This window comes from Leptodactylus fuscus, chromosome 5 (genome assembly GCF_031893055.1).
Source record: "Leptodactylus fuscus isolate aLepFus1 chromosome 5, aLepFus1.hap2, whole genome shotgun sequence".
Taxonomy (NCBI): Eukaryota; Metazoa; Chordata; class Amphibia; order Anura; family Leptodactylidae; genus Leptodactylus; species Leptodactylus fuscus.
The window spans coordinates 71,531,513-71,547,766 of NC_134269.1; the positions used below are offsets into that span (position 1 = coordinate 71,531,513).

The 16,254-nt window shown below is 42.3% G+C and overlaps 1 protein-coding gene across 1 annotated transcript in view; it reads right to left on the reverse strand.

Moving 5' to 3' along the window:
* The window catches only part of TM6SF1 (transmembrane 6 superfamily member 1), a 43,879-nt gene that overhangs the window by 8,863 nt on the left and 18,762 nt on the right, over positions 1-16,254 (reverse strand). The window contains exons 3-6 of the mRNA XM_075273411.1: positions 12,676-12,773; positions 5,881-5,984; positions 5,127-5,209; positions 1,698-1,819 (exon numbers count right to left, since the gene is read on the reverse strand). Of these exons, the coding sequence (XP_075129512.1) occupies positions 1,698-1,819; positions 5,127-5,209; positions 5,881-5,984; positions 12,676-12,773 (407 nt within the window). The remainder of the gene's footprint in view (positions 1-1,697; positions 1,820-5,126; positions 5,210-5,880; positions 5,985-12,675; positions 12,774-16,254) is intronic.

The following is a 16,254-nucleotide window of genomic DNA, read 5'->3' on the forward strand; positions in this document are numbered from 1 at the left end:
TGCAAACACAAAATCAATAAGTGAACAACATACCCATAGTAGTGAGCTATATCTCAAAGCCTTGCAGGAACTGACTCGCCCCTTCCCCGACTTTGTGTCCGTGAAAAAAAAAAGAATGGTTTGCCCGCGGAGAGGCCGCATACGGACACCGGCAAGGAGTCAAGGGTTATGTGAACTACACTTATACCCAATATAGCAGTAAACTGAACACATCCAGCAGCTATACTTACCAGCACCCCTATAAACATATTTCCCAGGAAAACAAATCATCTGACATTCTGAACTCCAAACCATACATTAGATGTCCGCTTAAACATGGGGCCTAGCCAATTATAATGTGCATTAATATTAATAATCTGTATTTATAAAGTGCTAACATTTCATAGCTAACAGTGTATAGCATTCGGCCAATCAACACTCGTTCTGCCGGAGGCTCGTCTGTGACGAGGCGGAGTCTAAGATCGGACCACAATGAAGACTGCTGTGGTCCGATCTTAGACTCCGCCTAGTCACAGACTAGCCTCCGGCAGAACCAGCGTTGATTGGCCGAATGCTGTACACTGTATAGCATTTGGCCAATCAACGCTGGTCAATGCATTCCTATGAGAAAAAAATCAGCTCCTGTATAACTGCGAGCTGCCAGTTCTCTCTACTAGCAAGCAGAACCAGCGTTGATTGGCCGAATACTATACAGTATATAGCATTCAGCCAATCAACGCTGGTTCTGCAGGAGGGATGCTGCAATACTATCCTGCGGGTCTATCATTCTCCCCATGCCGTGTCCTACTTTTTCCACTTTGCTTTTAGGGCCGGTTCACATTAGCGCTTGCCTCCTATCTAGAAGGAGTACGCAGGAGTACCCCCCGAACGGAATATCAGCGCAACTGCAAGCACTGTGCAGTTAAAGCGCACGGACCCCATACATTATAATGGGGTCCGTGTGCTTGCTGCGCACTGCCCGCACAAATCATTCGTGTGGGCAGTGTGCTGCAAGCACACGGACTCGTTATAGTCTATGAGGTCCGTGTGCTTTAACTGCACAGTGCTCCTCCTAAACACTCTCCTCCTGCTACTCGTGGACTTGGTGACTCTCCTTTAGTCGAATAGTGGTTTCCCCTGAAACGAGCATTTTTTCCCATAGACTATATGGGATTCGATATTCGATCAAGTGGTCGAATATTGAGGCTCTACTCGAAACGAATCTCGAATATTTCACTACTTGCTCATCTCTACTTTCATTAGCTGTCACCAGAATACTAATTCAACAGATATTCCTTCTGACTGTCCCAAATATATCCATTGGCTCAGAATGTGCTCCAAGTAGGGCATTCAAACAAATAATGGGGCATCAAAATTCAATATGCCTAATCCTTTTTCTTCCCAACATCATCTGTCTGTCACATAAGATCACGCTAAATTTATTATGAAGATAAATAAAATTAACTAAGAGCCCTTTTCCTTTTTTTTTTCTCCAGCAGCCAGGGTATTGGAGCAGGGGAAATAATATGTATATTAGTCTATTGTATATTAGTATATTAGTCTATCCTGTGAATTTACACGATAAATAAAGAAAAGGCAGAAAAGAGAATAATTTAGGGCCACTCTACAGGTTATAATCTGCCTGGGCTCACTGTAATCGTAATCAATAATTGTTTCAGCAACAGTTCTTCTTATCACTATATTCACAAATATGTTACCTTTGTTGGAGGAATATTGATAACAGATGGTTGTTTGTAGATTCTATACCCAGCCCACAGCGAAAGGCACATATACAGCAAGCTCAAGAAAAATGCAGGACAAATTCTTGTTCCATATTTACCTTGGAAAAAAATATACATATGCTTTTTAAGATTTCTGTAAACAAGCAACTAGCAACTTCTAACAGTTATGTCTTGGGCATAATAAATCCTAGAACAGTGCTTTTATATGACACTGAAATTGCAGTTCTAGTTGTAAAATTACCAAGAAATTATCCAGGAATCACCCTAGGAACAGAGTTGGGATTGGCATATTTATATAAAGCTGCAGCTGCTCACAATCCCAACTGTGTTTTCATGGTGATATCTCTGCAAATAATACAGGAATAACTGCAATCTTGGCTTCATATGAAAGCTGAGAAGTCCTGATATGTCATCTTTCATATGACATCATTCTCTTGTGGTAAGTACTATTCTATGTTTTATAACGCTGGTGATATAGCTGTATGAAGTGACCCACCCAAACCTCAGCTTCCATCCATCAACCTGCCCCAAGACCGCCCCCCCCCCCACAACTGTTCCCAACTCCAGTGAGATGCAGTATACTGTTCTCAATGGAGAACGCATAATGAATTAATAAAGAAGCCAAGGATTTCACAGAAAGGAGAAACAAAGTGCAGTGACACAAATTCTGGCAGAAAATCAAAAATTGTTCAAAAGGTTTGTTATACTTTAAAGCCCCCCAGGCTAAAGCAGAAAGAAATAAATTCCATTACAAATGCTGCCAAAAAATATTAGTTATGTTTGGTACCACAATGTTACGGGTTCCAATTCTCAATTTTAATGACAAATTGTTCCTGTGTTTGTGTGTTGATGTGTGCAAGCATTGCATGAGCAGGACAGATTTTCAGCCTCAGCAAGTAGTGATCTTAAAGAGATCCTATCATTGGATACCTTTATTTCTGACTAACACGGAGGAATAGCCTTAATGGGGCTCTATCAGCAAAGTCATGCTGCTAGAGCCCCACATATGCGTGAATAGCTTTTAAAAAGGCTATTCAGGCACTGTAAATGTTATATTAAACTACTCCCCCCCCCCCTTCCCGTTTTAAAATAATACCCTGAAAAAGAATGTTATCTACTTACGCATCGTGCACGCTGGGCGGGCATTCAGGGTGTGTCTTCTTCATCCCCGCTTCTTCTTCCTCCGATGTCCTCCGGCACTCGCGAGCGGACACGGATATAAAAAAAATGGCCTGGGCGCCTGCGCAGTAGCATGCGGCTTCTACTACGGCTACTGCGCAGGCGCCCAGTCCATTTTTTTATATCAGTGTCCGCTCGCGAGCGCTGGAGGACGGTACCGGAGGACGTCGGAGGAAGAAGAGGCAGAGATGAAGATGAAGACACACCCTGAATGCCCGCCCAGCGTGCACGATCCGTAAGTAGATAACATTCTTTTTAGGGTATTATTTTAAAACGGGGGGGTAGTTTAATATAACATTTATGGTGCCTGAATAGCCTTTTTAAAGGCTATTCACGCATATGTGGGGCTCTATCAGCATGATTTTGCTGATAGAGCCCCTTGAAGAAAGGCTAGTTTTCTCCTACCTTGTCTTCTCTGTGCCGCCATTCAGTAGAAATCCGGGTTTTCTTCAGTATGCAAATGAGTTCTCTCGCAGCACTGGGGGCGGTCCCTAGCGCTCAAATAGCACTGGGGGCGTCCCCAATGCAGCGTCGCCTCTATCTTCTTCCAGGATGGAAGAAGACACAGGGAGAGGGCGTTTCAGAGGAAGATGGAGGTGGCACTACAGATTTCTCTCGCAGCATTTGGGAACGCCCCCAGTGCTGTTTGAGTGCTAGGGACAGCCCCCAGTGCTGTGAGAGAACTCAGTTGCATACCGAAGAAAACTGGTATTTCTACTGAATAGTGGCTCGGAGAACACATCTAAAGGTAGGAGAAGAATAGCCTTTCTTAATGCTATTCCTACGTGTTAGTCAGAAAAAAAGGTTATCAAATGATATGATCCCTTTAAAAGCCATTAGAAATGAATAGACAAAATATATTAGAAAATTCCACAACTTTTTTCTATAATATAAATAGACTTTAGTCTCCATTCACTACAGAATTGCTGATTACATATGTCTGGAAAGCATTCAGAGAATCAGTGGGCTAATTCCATTGTCCTCTACGGACAAGATATATACCAAAAGAGTGTCCTTTTGGAATATATTTGGCTGTCTTACTTCTGGATACTTTTTTTTAACTGTACTACACATAGTTGGATAGATAGATAGATAGATAGATAGATAGATAGATAGATAGATAGATAGATAGATAGATAGATAGGTGATAGATGAGAGGTGAGAGCTCAACTAAGGGGGTGTTCACACTACCGTCATTGTCCGACAGGTAGTGTCCGCTGCTAGTGTCCGTTCAAAATCTCGCACGGACATTAGCAGCAGACAGTAACTATGTCTGTGACACTTTTCACTCATTTAAATGGCGATTGGGTGCATTCTTTTGCACTCCGTGCCTGTCCTTAAGTGTCCGTTTGTAAAGATGTCCGACTTTTCAAGCGGACACAAAAATCCGACGTAGGTTTTTTCTGTCCGCTTGAAAAGTCAGACATCTTTACAAACAGACAGTTAAAGACAGGCACAAAGTGCAAAAGAACGCACCCGATCGCCATTTAAATGAATAACAAGTGTCACGGACACAGCTAGTGTCCGCTCCTAATGTCCGTGCGAGATTTTGAACGGACACTAGGAGCGGACACTACCTGTCGGACAAAGATGGTAGTGTGAACGCCCCCTAAATTACCAGTAAAAAAAAAAGATATCAAAAAGTTGTTTGGACTGGAGAAAGCTGAGCTGTGTAAAAATCGGCCATACATATTAGAGAAATCTGGACCTGCAGATCTAGGTGGCACTGACTTATCTAATGTGTACGGTGGGGTGCCAACTTTTTCATAACTGCAGATCTCAAGGAAAAGAGAGTATTGGGTATGTAGGATTTCAACATGCCAAATTCTTGCTTCATGCAGGAGATAAATTGCTGTCAGAAGGGTCTGTCACTGGATTTTTTCTCTCTGCACTGAGCAGCTCTACCACATGGCAAGCTTAAAGGGCCTTTCCAGTTCTTCAGTGGTCCAACACACAGGACACTGGCTAATCAACATTTTGGAGGGACAAAGCTGTCATTACATTGCACGGCCATTATGGCCCCTTCAATGAGCTGATCTGAGTGGGTTCTAGGTGTTGTCCCACAATTAATTTGTTATTGATGGCCTATCCTGAGGATGTGTCATCAATTAAAGATAAAAAGAACTGGACAACCCCTTTAAGGCTGTCTTATGAGAGGAGGTCATAGTGTTATAACATGGGTGAAAAATTATAAGGAACTTACAGTGTCCATGTGGTAATACTCACCAACAATACTTCCAGGAATAAACACAATCATACTCATTATCATGGATCCCACCCAGTAAAGGCCAATGGTCCTGTAGTTCTGACTGTCAAACACAAGAAAGTTGTAAGACAAAAACACTTTTCCTTTGAAATGTCTAAATGGCGGAATTTTTTTAAATCTGCCATTACTGTGAAATTCGGACTTATCAGATTTTTAAGGTTAAGGCCCCACATTGCAGAAACGCAGCTTCTTTGGTTGCAAATTTTGCTGTAGTGTTTTGAGCTAAAGCCAGGAGTGAATTGAGAAAAAGGTAGAAGTATAAGAACTTCCTATAGAATTCCCATTTGTATTGTAGCCACCCCTGTCTTTGGCTGAAAAAACTGCAGCAAAATCTGCAACTAAAGAAGCTGCATTTCCGCAATGTAGGGCCTTAGCCTAAGGGTTGCAAGATGACTTCAAAAGTGTCTAAAGGAAAAGCATTGACAGCACAGCTTCAGTTTCTTTTTCTATGGGACATGGTTATAATTACATTGCACAGCTACTATGAAATAAATGGCGTGTGATGTAAGCACTGAAGAGGTCACGGCCCTCATGCAAGCACCGTGCCCCTTAAAACATCTGATCATTGGCGGTCCTGGCTTCCAGACCCCCACTGACCTTCTATTGATGTCCTAAGGATAGGTCCTCAATTAACGGGATAGATGCTTAAATATTTACTTATAGAGAACTGAACATCATAATAATTTTAGAAGAGAAATGATTCCTTCCACTTACTCCCATGCGATCGCCGCCACCATCAACAGATACATCAAATAGTGAGCAGTGCCATCCCAGTAACAAATCATGTGGCCATGTGCGGTGTTCAGGTAAGGCTCAGTCTGTGGAAAAAAAGCATTCAATGTGAATTGAATATCTATATTTTATGCAGATTTTCTGACAAAATGTGTAGATACAGACTCACATAACATGATGCACACATAAAGGTGGCCATGCACATTAGACTAAGGCCATGCACTTTGGTTTCAGATGGCTTTCATGTGGCCGTCCAGTTGTATTTTGGCTAAAAGCCAAAGATATTTCACAAAAAATATCCAATATGTCTGATTTGCTCAGAGAAAAGTCTGTCTTTGGCCTGGCACAGCTGAACTGAGCATGTACGTATATCCTGAGGTTGGAAGGAAAAGCTTGCTTGGCTGACAACTACTGAATGGCATGGCCGTCTTAATGATTATTTCACAGTTTCCAGCTCAGTAGCAAATTGTCTATGAAAATCACATCAACCATGTTATATTGATTTATTTCCTAAACTACTGTGGAACGTAACAATATCCACCAGACTGGATTAACCTATACAAGATTTCTTTATTTAATCCAGCTAAACCTGTATCCTGACATTTACTCAAGGAACTGTTTGTGCATACTAAAGTGCACCCATCTCCTCCACATAATAAAAGCAGTGAACAAATATTATCATTGAACATATTAATTTACAGGTGACCTAAAAAAAAATCTGCTACCTGAACAAGCTACATCATAATACTAAATGGCACCTACTGGTGAATGCATTGTTACCTATATATGAAAATTCGTAGAGTAGTTACCATAGAAGTCCTTTGGATAATAGCTATTATTATCTAACACAGACCTGGGCAATGTACGGCCCGTGGGCCATATATGGCCCCCTGACTGATTCAGTCCAGCCCGCGTAGCTTGACTAGGGAGGCCTGTCTTACAGTAGTGCTGGCAGGACAGTGCAAGAAGATGGAGACGTGTGGTGTGTGTCCTAAGGTACTGAGAGGGGAGGGAAGGAAGGGGAATGTTATACTGGGGACAGATATGGAGGGGGAATGTTATACTGGGGGCAGAGATGGAGGGGGGATGTTATACTGGAGCAGAGATGGAAGGGGAATGTTATACTGGGGGCAGAGATGGAGGGGGAATGTTATACTGGGGGCAGAGATGGAGGGGGAATGTTATACTGGGGGCAGATATGGAGGGGGAATGTTATACTGGGGCAGATATGGAGGGGGAATGTTATACTGGGGGCAGATATGGAGGGGGGGACATGAAATGGGGCAGATGAAGGGGGATATGAAACTGGTAGAAAAATGGAGAGGGGACATGAAACTGGGGGTAGATGAAGGGGGCACCTTAACTGGGGGGACATTAAACTAGGGACAACTGGAGGGGGCATTAAACCGTGCAGGTAGCTGGAGGGGGACCCGTCTGCCTCTAGTTGCCCACAGTTTAATGTCACCCTCCAGCTACACCTACGGTTTAATCGTTGCTTCCAGCTGCCCCAGTTTAAAGGGGTTGGCCACTTTCAGACCAATACTGACAAACAAATGTACAATAGAAAGATGCACAATTTTCCAATATACTTTCTGTATCAATTCCCCACAGTTTTCTAGATTTCGGCTTGTTGTCATTCATTCTGTTACTTCTAGAGGATAAAACTCTGACTATGGTCATGTGATTTACGGTCCATGGTCATGTGATTTACGGTCCATGGTCATGTGATTTACGGTCCATGGTCATGTGATTTACGGTCCATGGTCATGTGATGAGCACACAGGTGCACAGCTCGTTACAGTCCCAGCACAATAATCAGACACCTGCCTGACATCAGCTGTGCACCTGTGTGCGCATCACATGACCATGGACCATAAATCACATGACCATGGACCGTAAATCACATGACCATGGACCGTAAATCACATGACCATGGTCACAGTTTTATCCTCTAGAAGTAACAGAATGAATGACAGCAAGCTGAGATCTATAAAACTGCGAGGAATTGATACAGAAAGTATATTGGAAAATTGTATATCTTTCTTTTGTACATTAGTTTATCAGTATTGGTCTGAAAGTGACCAACCCCTTTAATGTCCACCTCTAGTTTCCACCAGTTCAAACTGGGGCACCAGGAGAGGGACTTAATACTGTGGGGCAGTTGGAACGGAACATTATAATGTGGAGGGCATATAATGTACAGGTGACTGTAGGAGGGTTATACTTTGTGGGGGCACATGAAAAGATGATTGAAAATGGGCGGAGTCAATATAGAAGTGGGTGGAGCTTCAATTTCTTATGCAGTCCCATGAAAAATTAATTGCCTACCCCTGACCTAACAAGTGCTATAAAAATTTGATCTTATGCGTCTGGTCTAAAATGTTGTGTCACAGTCCAGTATACATTGGTTCATCAAGTTAAGAAGTGCAGTTCTTTGCTTTTAAATATAACTATGTACCAAGTACCATACAGTATGCCTTTTATTGGGCAGACAGACAGCAAAAAATGTACTGACAATGACATCATGGTCTTATTGAGTACTTTGATTTAGCTCAAATGTAATCTGTCACCAACCCGTCATGCTGAGTTCTCATATGCATGAACAGTGGGCCTACCGTCCAGTTGCTGAGTCACAACTGCTTTGACTGTATAGAGGGAGAAAGCTGTCAATCAGCTACTAAAGGGTGTGGTTAGTCTGCACCTCATGAAAACTGGGTGCTCAACTCCTCATAAACCTAGGCAAGTAATAAAATGTGAATGTCTCTAAGGCTAAGGCCCCACGGGCTGTAATCACAGCGCTAAAGCACTGCAGAAAGAACCGCTGCGTGAACACATTGCGGTTCTTTCCACAGCGCTTTTAAGAGAAAGCTCACAGAGTTTTCCTCTGCGGACATTATATCTACGGGAAAGCCGCCGGAGTTTCCATAGATATAGTTAACATGCTGTGATTTGCATGAATCCCATCCACGTTGCCTGCACTGTACAACGCCGTGATTTTTCCGGGCAAGTTGCGTCGTTTACGTCTCATGGGGCCCCGGCCTAAAGCAACAAAATATGCACACATATCAGGTCAGATGCTAAGATCAGCATGTCTGCCGCTATCAGAGAGGGCATCAAAGGTGGTGACTGGTTCCCTTTAAAGGATTCAGCAAGAATTTAGAAGTCTAACCATTATAACCTAATAATCTGTATCACATATTTTCCATTCTGTATTTAGCATTAAAATAAAAACAAAGAGATTTATTTTTTTGGATCAAAAAGAATTTAACATTATAAGCTGAAAGGTGGATTAAAATGTTTCTAAAAGGAGAGAAAAATTAAATGGCATAATCTAAATAGAACAGGCACATACGATATATAGTAGCTTTGGAAATAACTTGTGTATGGTCAGGTTGCTATGGTCATGTAGAATAGATTAATTCACAAGGCTTATACACACACTGCAGGGGCCCAAAACGTTACTCCTATACATGAGTTTTGCTGGGAGAACAGGTTGCTCTATAGCAGAAATCGTATATACTGATCATCACAAGTGACTGCAAATACTTATGGGGGAGGAATTTATCAACCCATCCAGTTTTCAGGCATAGGTGGGTGATAATGTGGCACATGTTTGGTACACTTTCCTTTCTTGCACCAAAGATGCACCACATTCACATACTGTGCCTCAATAGACACTGCAAATTTGGCTGGAGCGGGGAAGGGAAGCCATGGCCCAATCTACCTATTATAACATAAAGAAGAAAAAGAATAACGGTCGCGACTGAATCACCTACAACTCGCTTCTTATGGGCTACAATAGAGTATGAGGATACATGTGTGTGAGTATTAGTGAATACAGTAATATGACTGAATTACAGAATTGCTTATGTAAGCTGTTATATATTAAATTCATTAGACCTGCAATATAACTGATGTAGAAAGAATCTCAGGGCAAATAGCTGAATCCATTACTTCTTATTGTCTTGCTACTATCATTAAACTAGGAAAAGTATTGACTGTATTAAAAGAAAAGCCGTTGAAAATGCTTTCCAGGACAAAGGAATCCCACAAAACATGAATATACTGAATGATTTTATACAATGGGAGGCTAAGGCATTTGTCTATGGCACTCTGCAAAACGTGCACATCTGGAAACAAAGCCTAGCTGGTTATACAGGTAAAATGAATGTTGTCTGAACCTATGGATTCCAGCAGGGCTATCCAATCATTTAATGTTCTAGTATATGGGGGTTCTCTAACTTTCCATGATAGTGATATTGAGGTGAAAAAGAATTTGAACATGCCCAATCCATTTTCTTGGGGTAAAACCGGTTGCAAATGACCATGTGCTAACTGGTTGCCATGAATGAACAGCATGGGTGACACTCGGATATCATTCATGTGCTGCTTGTGCACTGGCCATGCTTCGGTGGCCCCTTCATTGAGTAGCCAAAATTGGACAGGATTAAGACCTGTTCCATATCTTGCGGCCCAGACTGTTGGCCTGCACATGGGACTGTGTAACTCACAATCATGTGTACAGGCCCATAGAAATGAATAGGTCAGTGTGCTATCTGCGAAAAGCACACTGATGATTAATACAGTCGTCTGCAAAGGGCTTGATTAAGCTGTTGGCAATAAAGTGTGCGTGTGTATAGGGTGATTAGGAGGAATAGCTGACTACCAAGTGTTCAGCCAGCTAACTACAGGCAGGGTAACCAAGTGTGCATATGTAGGAAGGAGTTAGTTTGTGATAAATGAGATGGGAACAAGCAGTGACTTGGGAATGATAGCTATTGAAACTGTATGGCATCCTTAGAAGTACACAACTAGAAAATGCAGAACATTATCTCTGAATATAGCCTTAAGATGGCCATACTTATTAGACTTAGGTCAGGCTAACCAGTTTTGCGATACTGGCAAGCCATCAAATAAGTATGAAATGCATGGCCAACCCTCAATCAGCATATGACAAAAGATAAAAAAAAGTTTTAGACATGTTGAAATTCAACAAACCCAATGTTTATTTCTCAAGAGAGATACGTTACTTCCATACAACAAACCATTTCTCCCGTCCATTACAAGCACAGGCAGTGATACCAGGTGTGCACGTGTAGGAGGGAGTTAGTGTGTAATAACTGATATTGGAACAAGCAGTCACTATTGAAAGTGTATGACCAGCTTTAGCAGAATACAACTGGCAAGCACAAAACATGAAGCGTGCAAATAGATACCATATTATTACATAATATATTATAATAACATTAAGTCTTGCACATACACTCACCGGTCACTTTATTAGGTACACCATACTAGTAACGGGTTGGACCCCCTTTTGCCTTCAGAACTGCCTCAATTATTCGTGGCATAGATTCAACAAGGTGCTGGAAGCATTCCTCAGAGATTTTGGTCCATATTGACATGATGGCATCACACAGTTGCCGCAGATTTGTCGGCTGCACATCCATGATGCGAATCTCCCGTTCCACCACATCCCAAAGATGCTCCTCTATTGGATTGAGATCTGGTGACTGTGGAGGCCATTGGAGTACAGTGAACTCATTGTCATGTTCAAGAAACCAGTCTGAGATGATTCCAGCTTTATGACATGGCATTGCATTATCCTGCTGAAAGTAGCCATCAGATGTTGGGTACATTGTGGTCATAAAGGGATGGACATGGTCAGCAACAATACTCAGGTAGGCTTTGGCATTGCAACGATGCTCAATTGGTACCAAGGGGCCCAAAGAGTGCCAAGAAAATATTCCCCACACCATGACACCACCACCACCAGCCTGAACCGTTGATACAAGGCAGGATGGATCCATGCTTTCATGTTGTTGACGCCAAATTCTGACCCTACCATCCGAATGTCGCAGCAGAAATCGAGACTCATCAGACCAGGCAACGTTTTTGCAATCTTCAATTGTCCAATTTCAATGAGCTTGTGCAAATTGTAGCCTCAGTTTCCTGTTCTTAGCTGAAAGGAGTGGCACCCGGTGTGGTCTTCTGCTGCTGTAGCCCATCTGCCTCAAAGTTGGACGTACTGTGCGTTCGGAGATGCTCTTCTGGCTACCTTGGTTGTAACGGGTGGCTATTTGAGTCACTGTTGCCTTTCTATCAGCTCGAACCAGTCTGGCCATTCTCCTCTGACCTCTGGCATCAACAACGCATTTCCGCCCACAGAACTGCCGCTCACTGGATGTTTTTTCTTTTTCGGACCATTCTCTGTAAACCCTAGAGATGGTTGTGCGTGAAAATCCCAGTAGATCAGCAGTTTCTGAAATACTCAGACCAGCCCTTCTGGCACCAACAACCATGCCACGTTCAAAGGCACTCAAATCACCTTTCTTCCCCATACTGATGCTCGGTTTGAACTGCAGGAGATTGTCTTGACCATGTCTACATGCCTAAATGCACTGAGTTGCCGCCATGTGATTGGCTGATTAGAAATTAAGTGTTAACGAGCAGTTGGACAGGTGTACCTAATAAAGTGGCCGGTGAGTGTATATTCTTTACTGTGCATAGTAAAGGCATTACTGTTGATAACATATGCCAACAGTAGTAATCTTACTGTTGGCATAATACCAGGCACTAAAAAAATACTTCTTTCCACCAACTAAAGTATATTAATAAAAAAAAAAAAAAATTTCCCAGGGCTCTTAGTGCCTCCGTTTTTTAGTACTATACTAACATGAAACACTTTCCCTTTAAATCCCGGTTGCCTGTATTCCCGTATAGTGAATATAGTCTTTCAACCCTTTCATCGCTTTAGCAATTTTCATGTAGGTTTACCTCTTTTAAATACAGTGTCATAAATCCGTCTATAATTCCATCCTGTTCAAGTCCAATGATCAGACCCACCACACTGGTGAACGCGAACAGTGCATATACTATAAGAAAAAACATAAAATATTTAGACAAAAACAAATAACTGACAATTAAAAGAGTTACCCGGGGACCCATCACTATTCAATGCCCCCCAATTAGTGGGGCTAATATGCCAAAGGCTAACCTATCATTTTATATGTAGATAATACACAGGCATAAGTAGTTTGCTACTTAGGCTTGAGCTGTAGGGTAGTTTTTGGCGCAACTATTAAAAATCACATTGTTGCTCTGTGATTCATTCACTGATGTATGTGAACGGAGCCATATTGTGACCCTGAGGGAACTGTAACTGCCAATTGTAGTCACAAAAAGATGCAGGATTTTTTGCAACTAGAAGTTTCAGCTGCAGCCCCCCTGGGTGCCCTGACAGCCAGGACGTTCACCTGCATCGGGGTAGACTGGAGATGTAAACCCATGCTCTATATTTACAATGGTGCAAATTTAAAGCCCGGGCACTTAGGCCTTATCAGAATGATGGTATACATTAAAATACACTGATCAAAAAAAATAAAGGGAACACTCAAATAACACATCCTACATCTGAATGAATGAAATATTCTCATTGAATACTTTGTTCTGTACAAAGTTGAATGTGATGACAACAAAATCACACAAAAATCATCAATGGAAATCAAATTTATTAACCAATGGAGGCCTGGATTTAGAGTCACCCCCAAAATTAACCGGTTAAGGACCGCTGGCCGTAAATTTACGGCCAGCAGTCCTGGTCTCTAAGACCAGCCGATTGTAAATTTACGGCCGGTCTTCAGAGACTCACTAGGCAGGGGGTGGGGCGGGGGGAGGGCAGGTATTAGGTGTTACTAACACCTAACCACCCCCTCAACAACATTCAGTCGGACTCAGTTCCGACTGAACGTTTTAACCCTTTCGATCGTGCCGTGAAACATCACGGCGCGATCGAAAGGGATCCGCCGCAGATTGAAGCTGATCGGCACCCCCGCGGCGAGATCGGGGGGTGCCGATGTCAGTAAAAGGTAGTCTGGGGTCTGGCCAGTGACCCCAGACTACTGGATCCCCAACATACCTGGTTGATCCTGCCGACCGATGGAGGAAGTGAGCGATGTGTCTCACTTCCTCTGCTGCTTGCAGGACACGAGCAGGCTCATGTCCTGCTCGTGTCCTGCAAGCTACTATACAAAATCAGTTGATGCTTTCATGAAAGCATCAACTGATTCAAGTGTCCTAAAGGGACACATGAAAAAGTTAAAAAAAAAAAAAAGTTAAAAAAAAAGTAAAGTGTATGAAAAAAGTAATAAAGTTATAAAGCCCAAAAATCCCTTTTTCTCTATACAAAATGAACTATATAAAAAAGTACTAAAAATTAATAAAAACAATGCATATTTGGTATCGCCGCGTCCGTAACAACCTGTACAATAAAACTGAAATAATATTTAATGTATACGGTGTACATCTGAAAAAAAAAACGGAAAAAACCCGCCAGAAGTAGTGATTTTTCACCATATCACCTTACAAAATATGCTATAAAAAGTGATCAAAAAATCATATGCACCCCACAACAGTACCAATAAAAAGCGCAGGTTGTCCCGCAAAAAATAAGCCCTCAACCAACACTGTCAACCGAAAAATAAAAATGTTACGCCTCTCATAAGATGGCGATGCAAAAATCACTGATTTATGTCCCCAAATGTGTTTTTGTTCTGCAGAATTAGTATCGCATAAAAAAAAATGGAAAAATGAGGTATCGCCGTAACCGTACCGACCCGCAGAATAAAGGGAACATGTTACTTTTACTGTGCGCTGCATGGCGAAAAATTTAAAGGGTACAACTCAATGCCAGGATTTTATTTTTTTTTAAATCCAGCAAGAAAGAGTTAATAAAATGTATTCAGTATGTTGTAGGCACCCAAAAATGGTGTCATTACAAAATATATCACATCCCGCAAACAACAAGCCCTTATATGGCCGCGTCACCAAAAGAATAAAGAAAATATAGCATCTACCAATGTGAAGACAAAAAAACCCAAAATCGCCAAATTATTAGAATACAACTGGCAGCGTCAGGAAGGGAATGTATAAGCTGTGTCAGTGTACTTCAGGAGACACCCCAGATTTACAGCTTACAAGGGAAAGACACCAGAAGTGACCCCCAAAATGAGCCCCAGAGTGACTCCCCCAATCATAGGAGCTACTGGGACATAGTAGGGAATTTGGTGTCTGCAATGTTCTCCGCACCGCTTACACATTCCCTCTTCGCCATCCGCTGTGCAGTCATGTCCGGGATACTAATACTCACTACACCCCCTGAGAAATTCTTTGAGGGGTGCAGTTTTCAAAATGGGGTCACTCCTTTGGGGAATCCACTTTTCTGGTACCTTTCAGGCTCTACAAACATGGCATGGCGTCCAGATACCAAACATCTGAATCTGTACTCCAAAAGCCTCATCGCGCTCCTTCCCTTCTGCGCCCTGCTGTGCGCCCAAACTGCAGTTTATGCCACATGTATGACACATGTATGACACTGGTGTACCCGGGATAACGGACGTAATGTCATATGTGGGTATAAACTGATATTAGGGCACAGCCGGACACAGAAGGGAAGAAGGGTTATTGGGTTTTTGGAGCGCAGACGGTTTGGTTTTTGGATGCCATGACACTTTTGCAGAGACCCTAAACTTGCCCCTACAAAATGGGGTTTACAGTTACCTCCAGGTCTCTCCAAAAGGAACATGGCCCCCAGAAAGTCCCTCTAAATCTGTACCCCAAAAGCTAAAAAGCGCAGTGCTCCTTCCCTTCTGAGCCCTGCTGTGTGCCCAAGCAGCAGTTTACACCCACATATATATATTTTTTGCCCCTCGGGATGGCCCCTTAATAGTTTTAGGAGTGCAGGTCTCTGACAACACAAAGTGGGTGCAATGTATGGGGCACCGAAATGGCATATTTCTTTCAAAATTAAAATTTTCATTTTGGACATTCATTTTTTGGAAGCATTTTAGGCACAAAATGATAATACCCCTTGATTCATTCCTTGACAGGTGTAGCTTCTAAAATGGGGTCACAATGGGGGGTTTCCATTGTATTGATACTTTAGGGGCTCAGCAAATGCGACATGGCACCTGAAAACTATTCCAGCCACATCTGCCCTCCAAAATCCAAATAGCTCTCTTTCCATTCTGAGCCCCACCATGTACCCATACAGCAGATTATGGCCACATATGGGGTATTGCCGTGTTCAGGAGAAATTTTGTAACAAACTGTGGGAGGCTTTTAATTCTTTAACTACTTGCAAAATTAAAAATATGGCGCTAAATGGACGATACATTGTGAAAAAAAGTAATTTTTCATTTTTACATCCCAATGTTAATAAAATCTGTGAAACAGCTGTGAGGCCAAAATGCTCAGTATACCCCTAGATAAATTCTATGAGTGGTGTAGTTTCCAAAATGGGGTCACTTTTAGGGGGTTTCCACTGTATTGGTACTTTAGGGGCTCTGCAAATGCGAC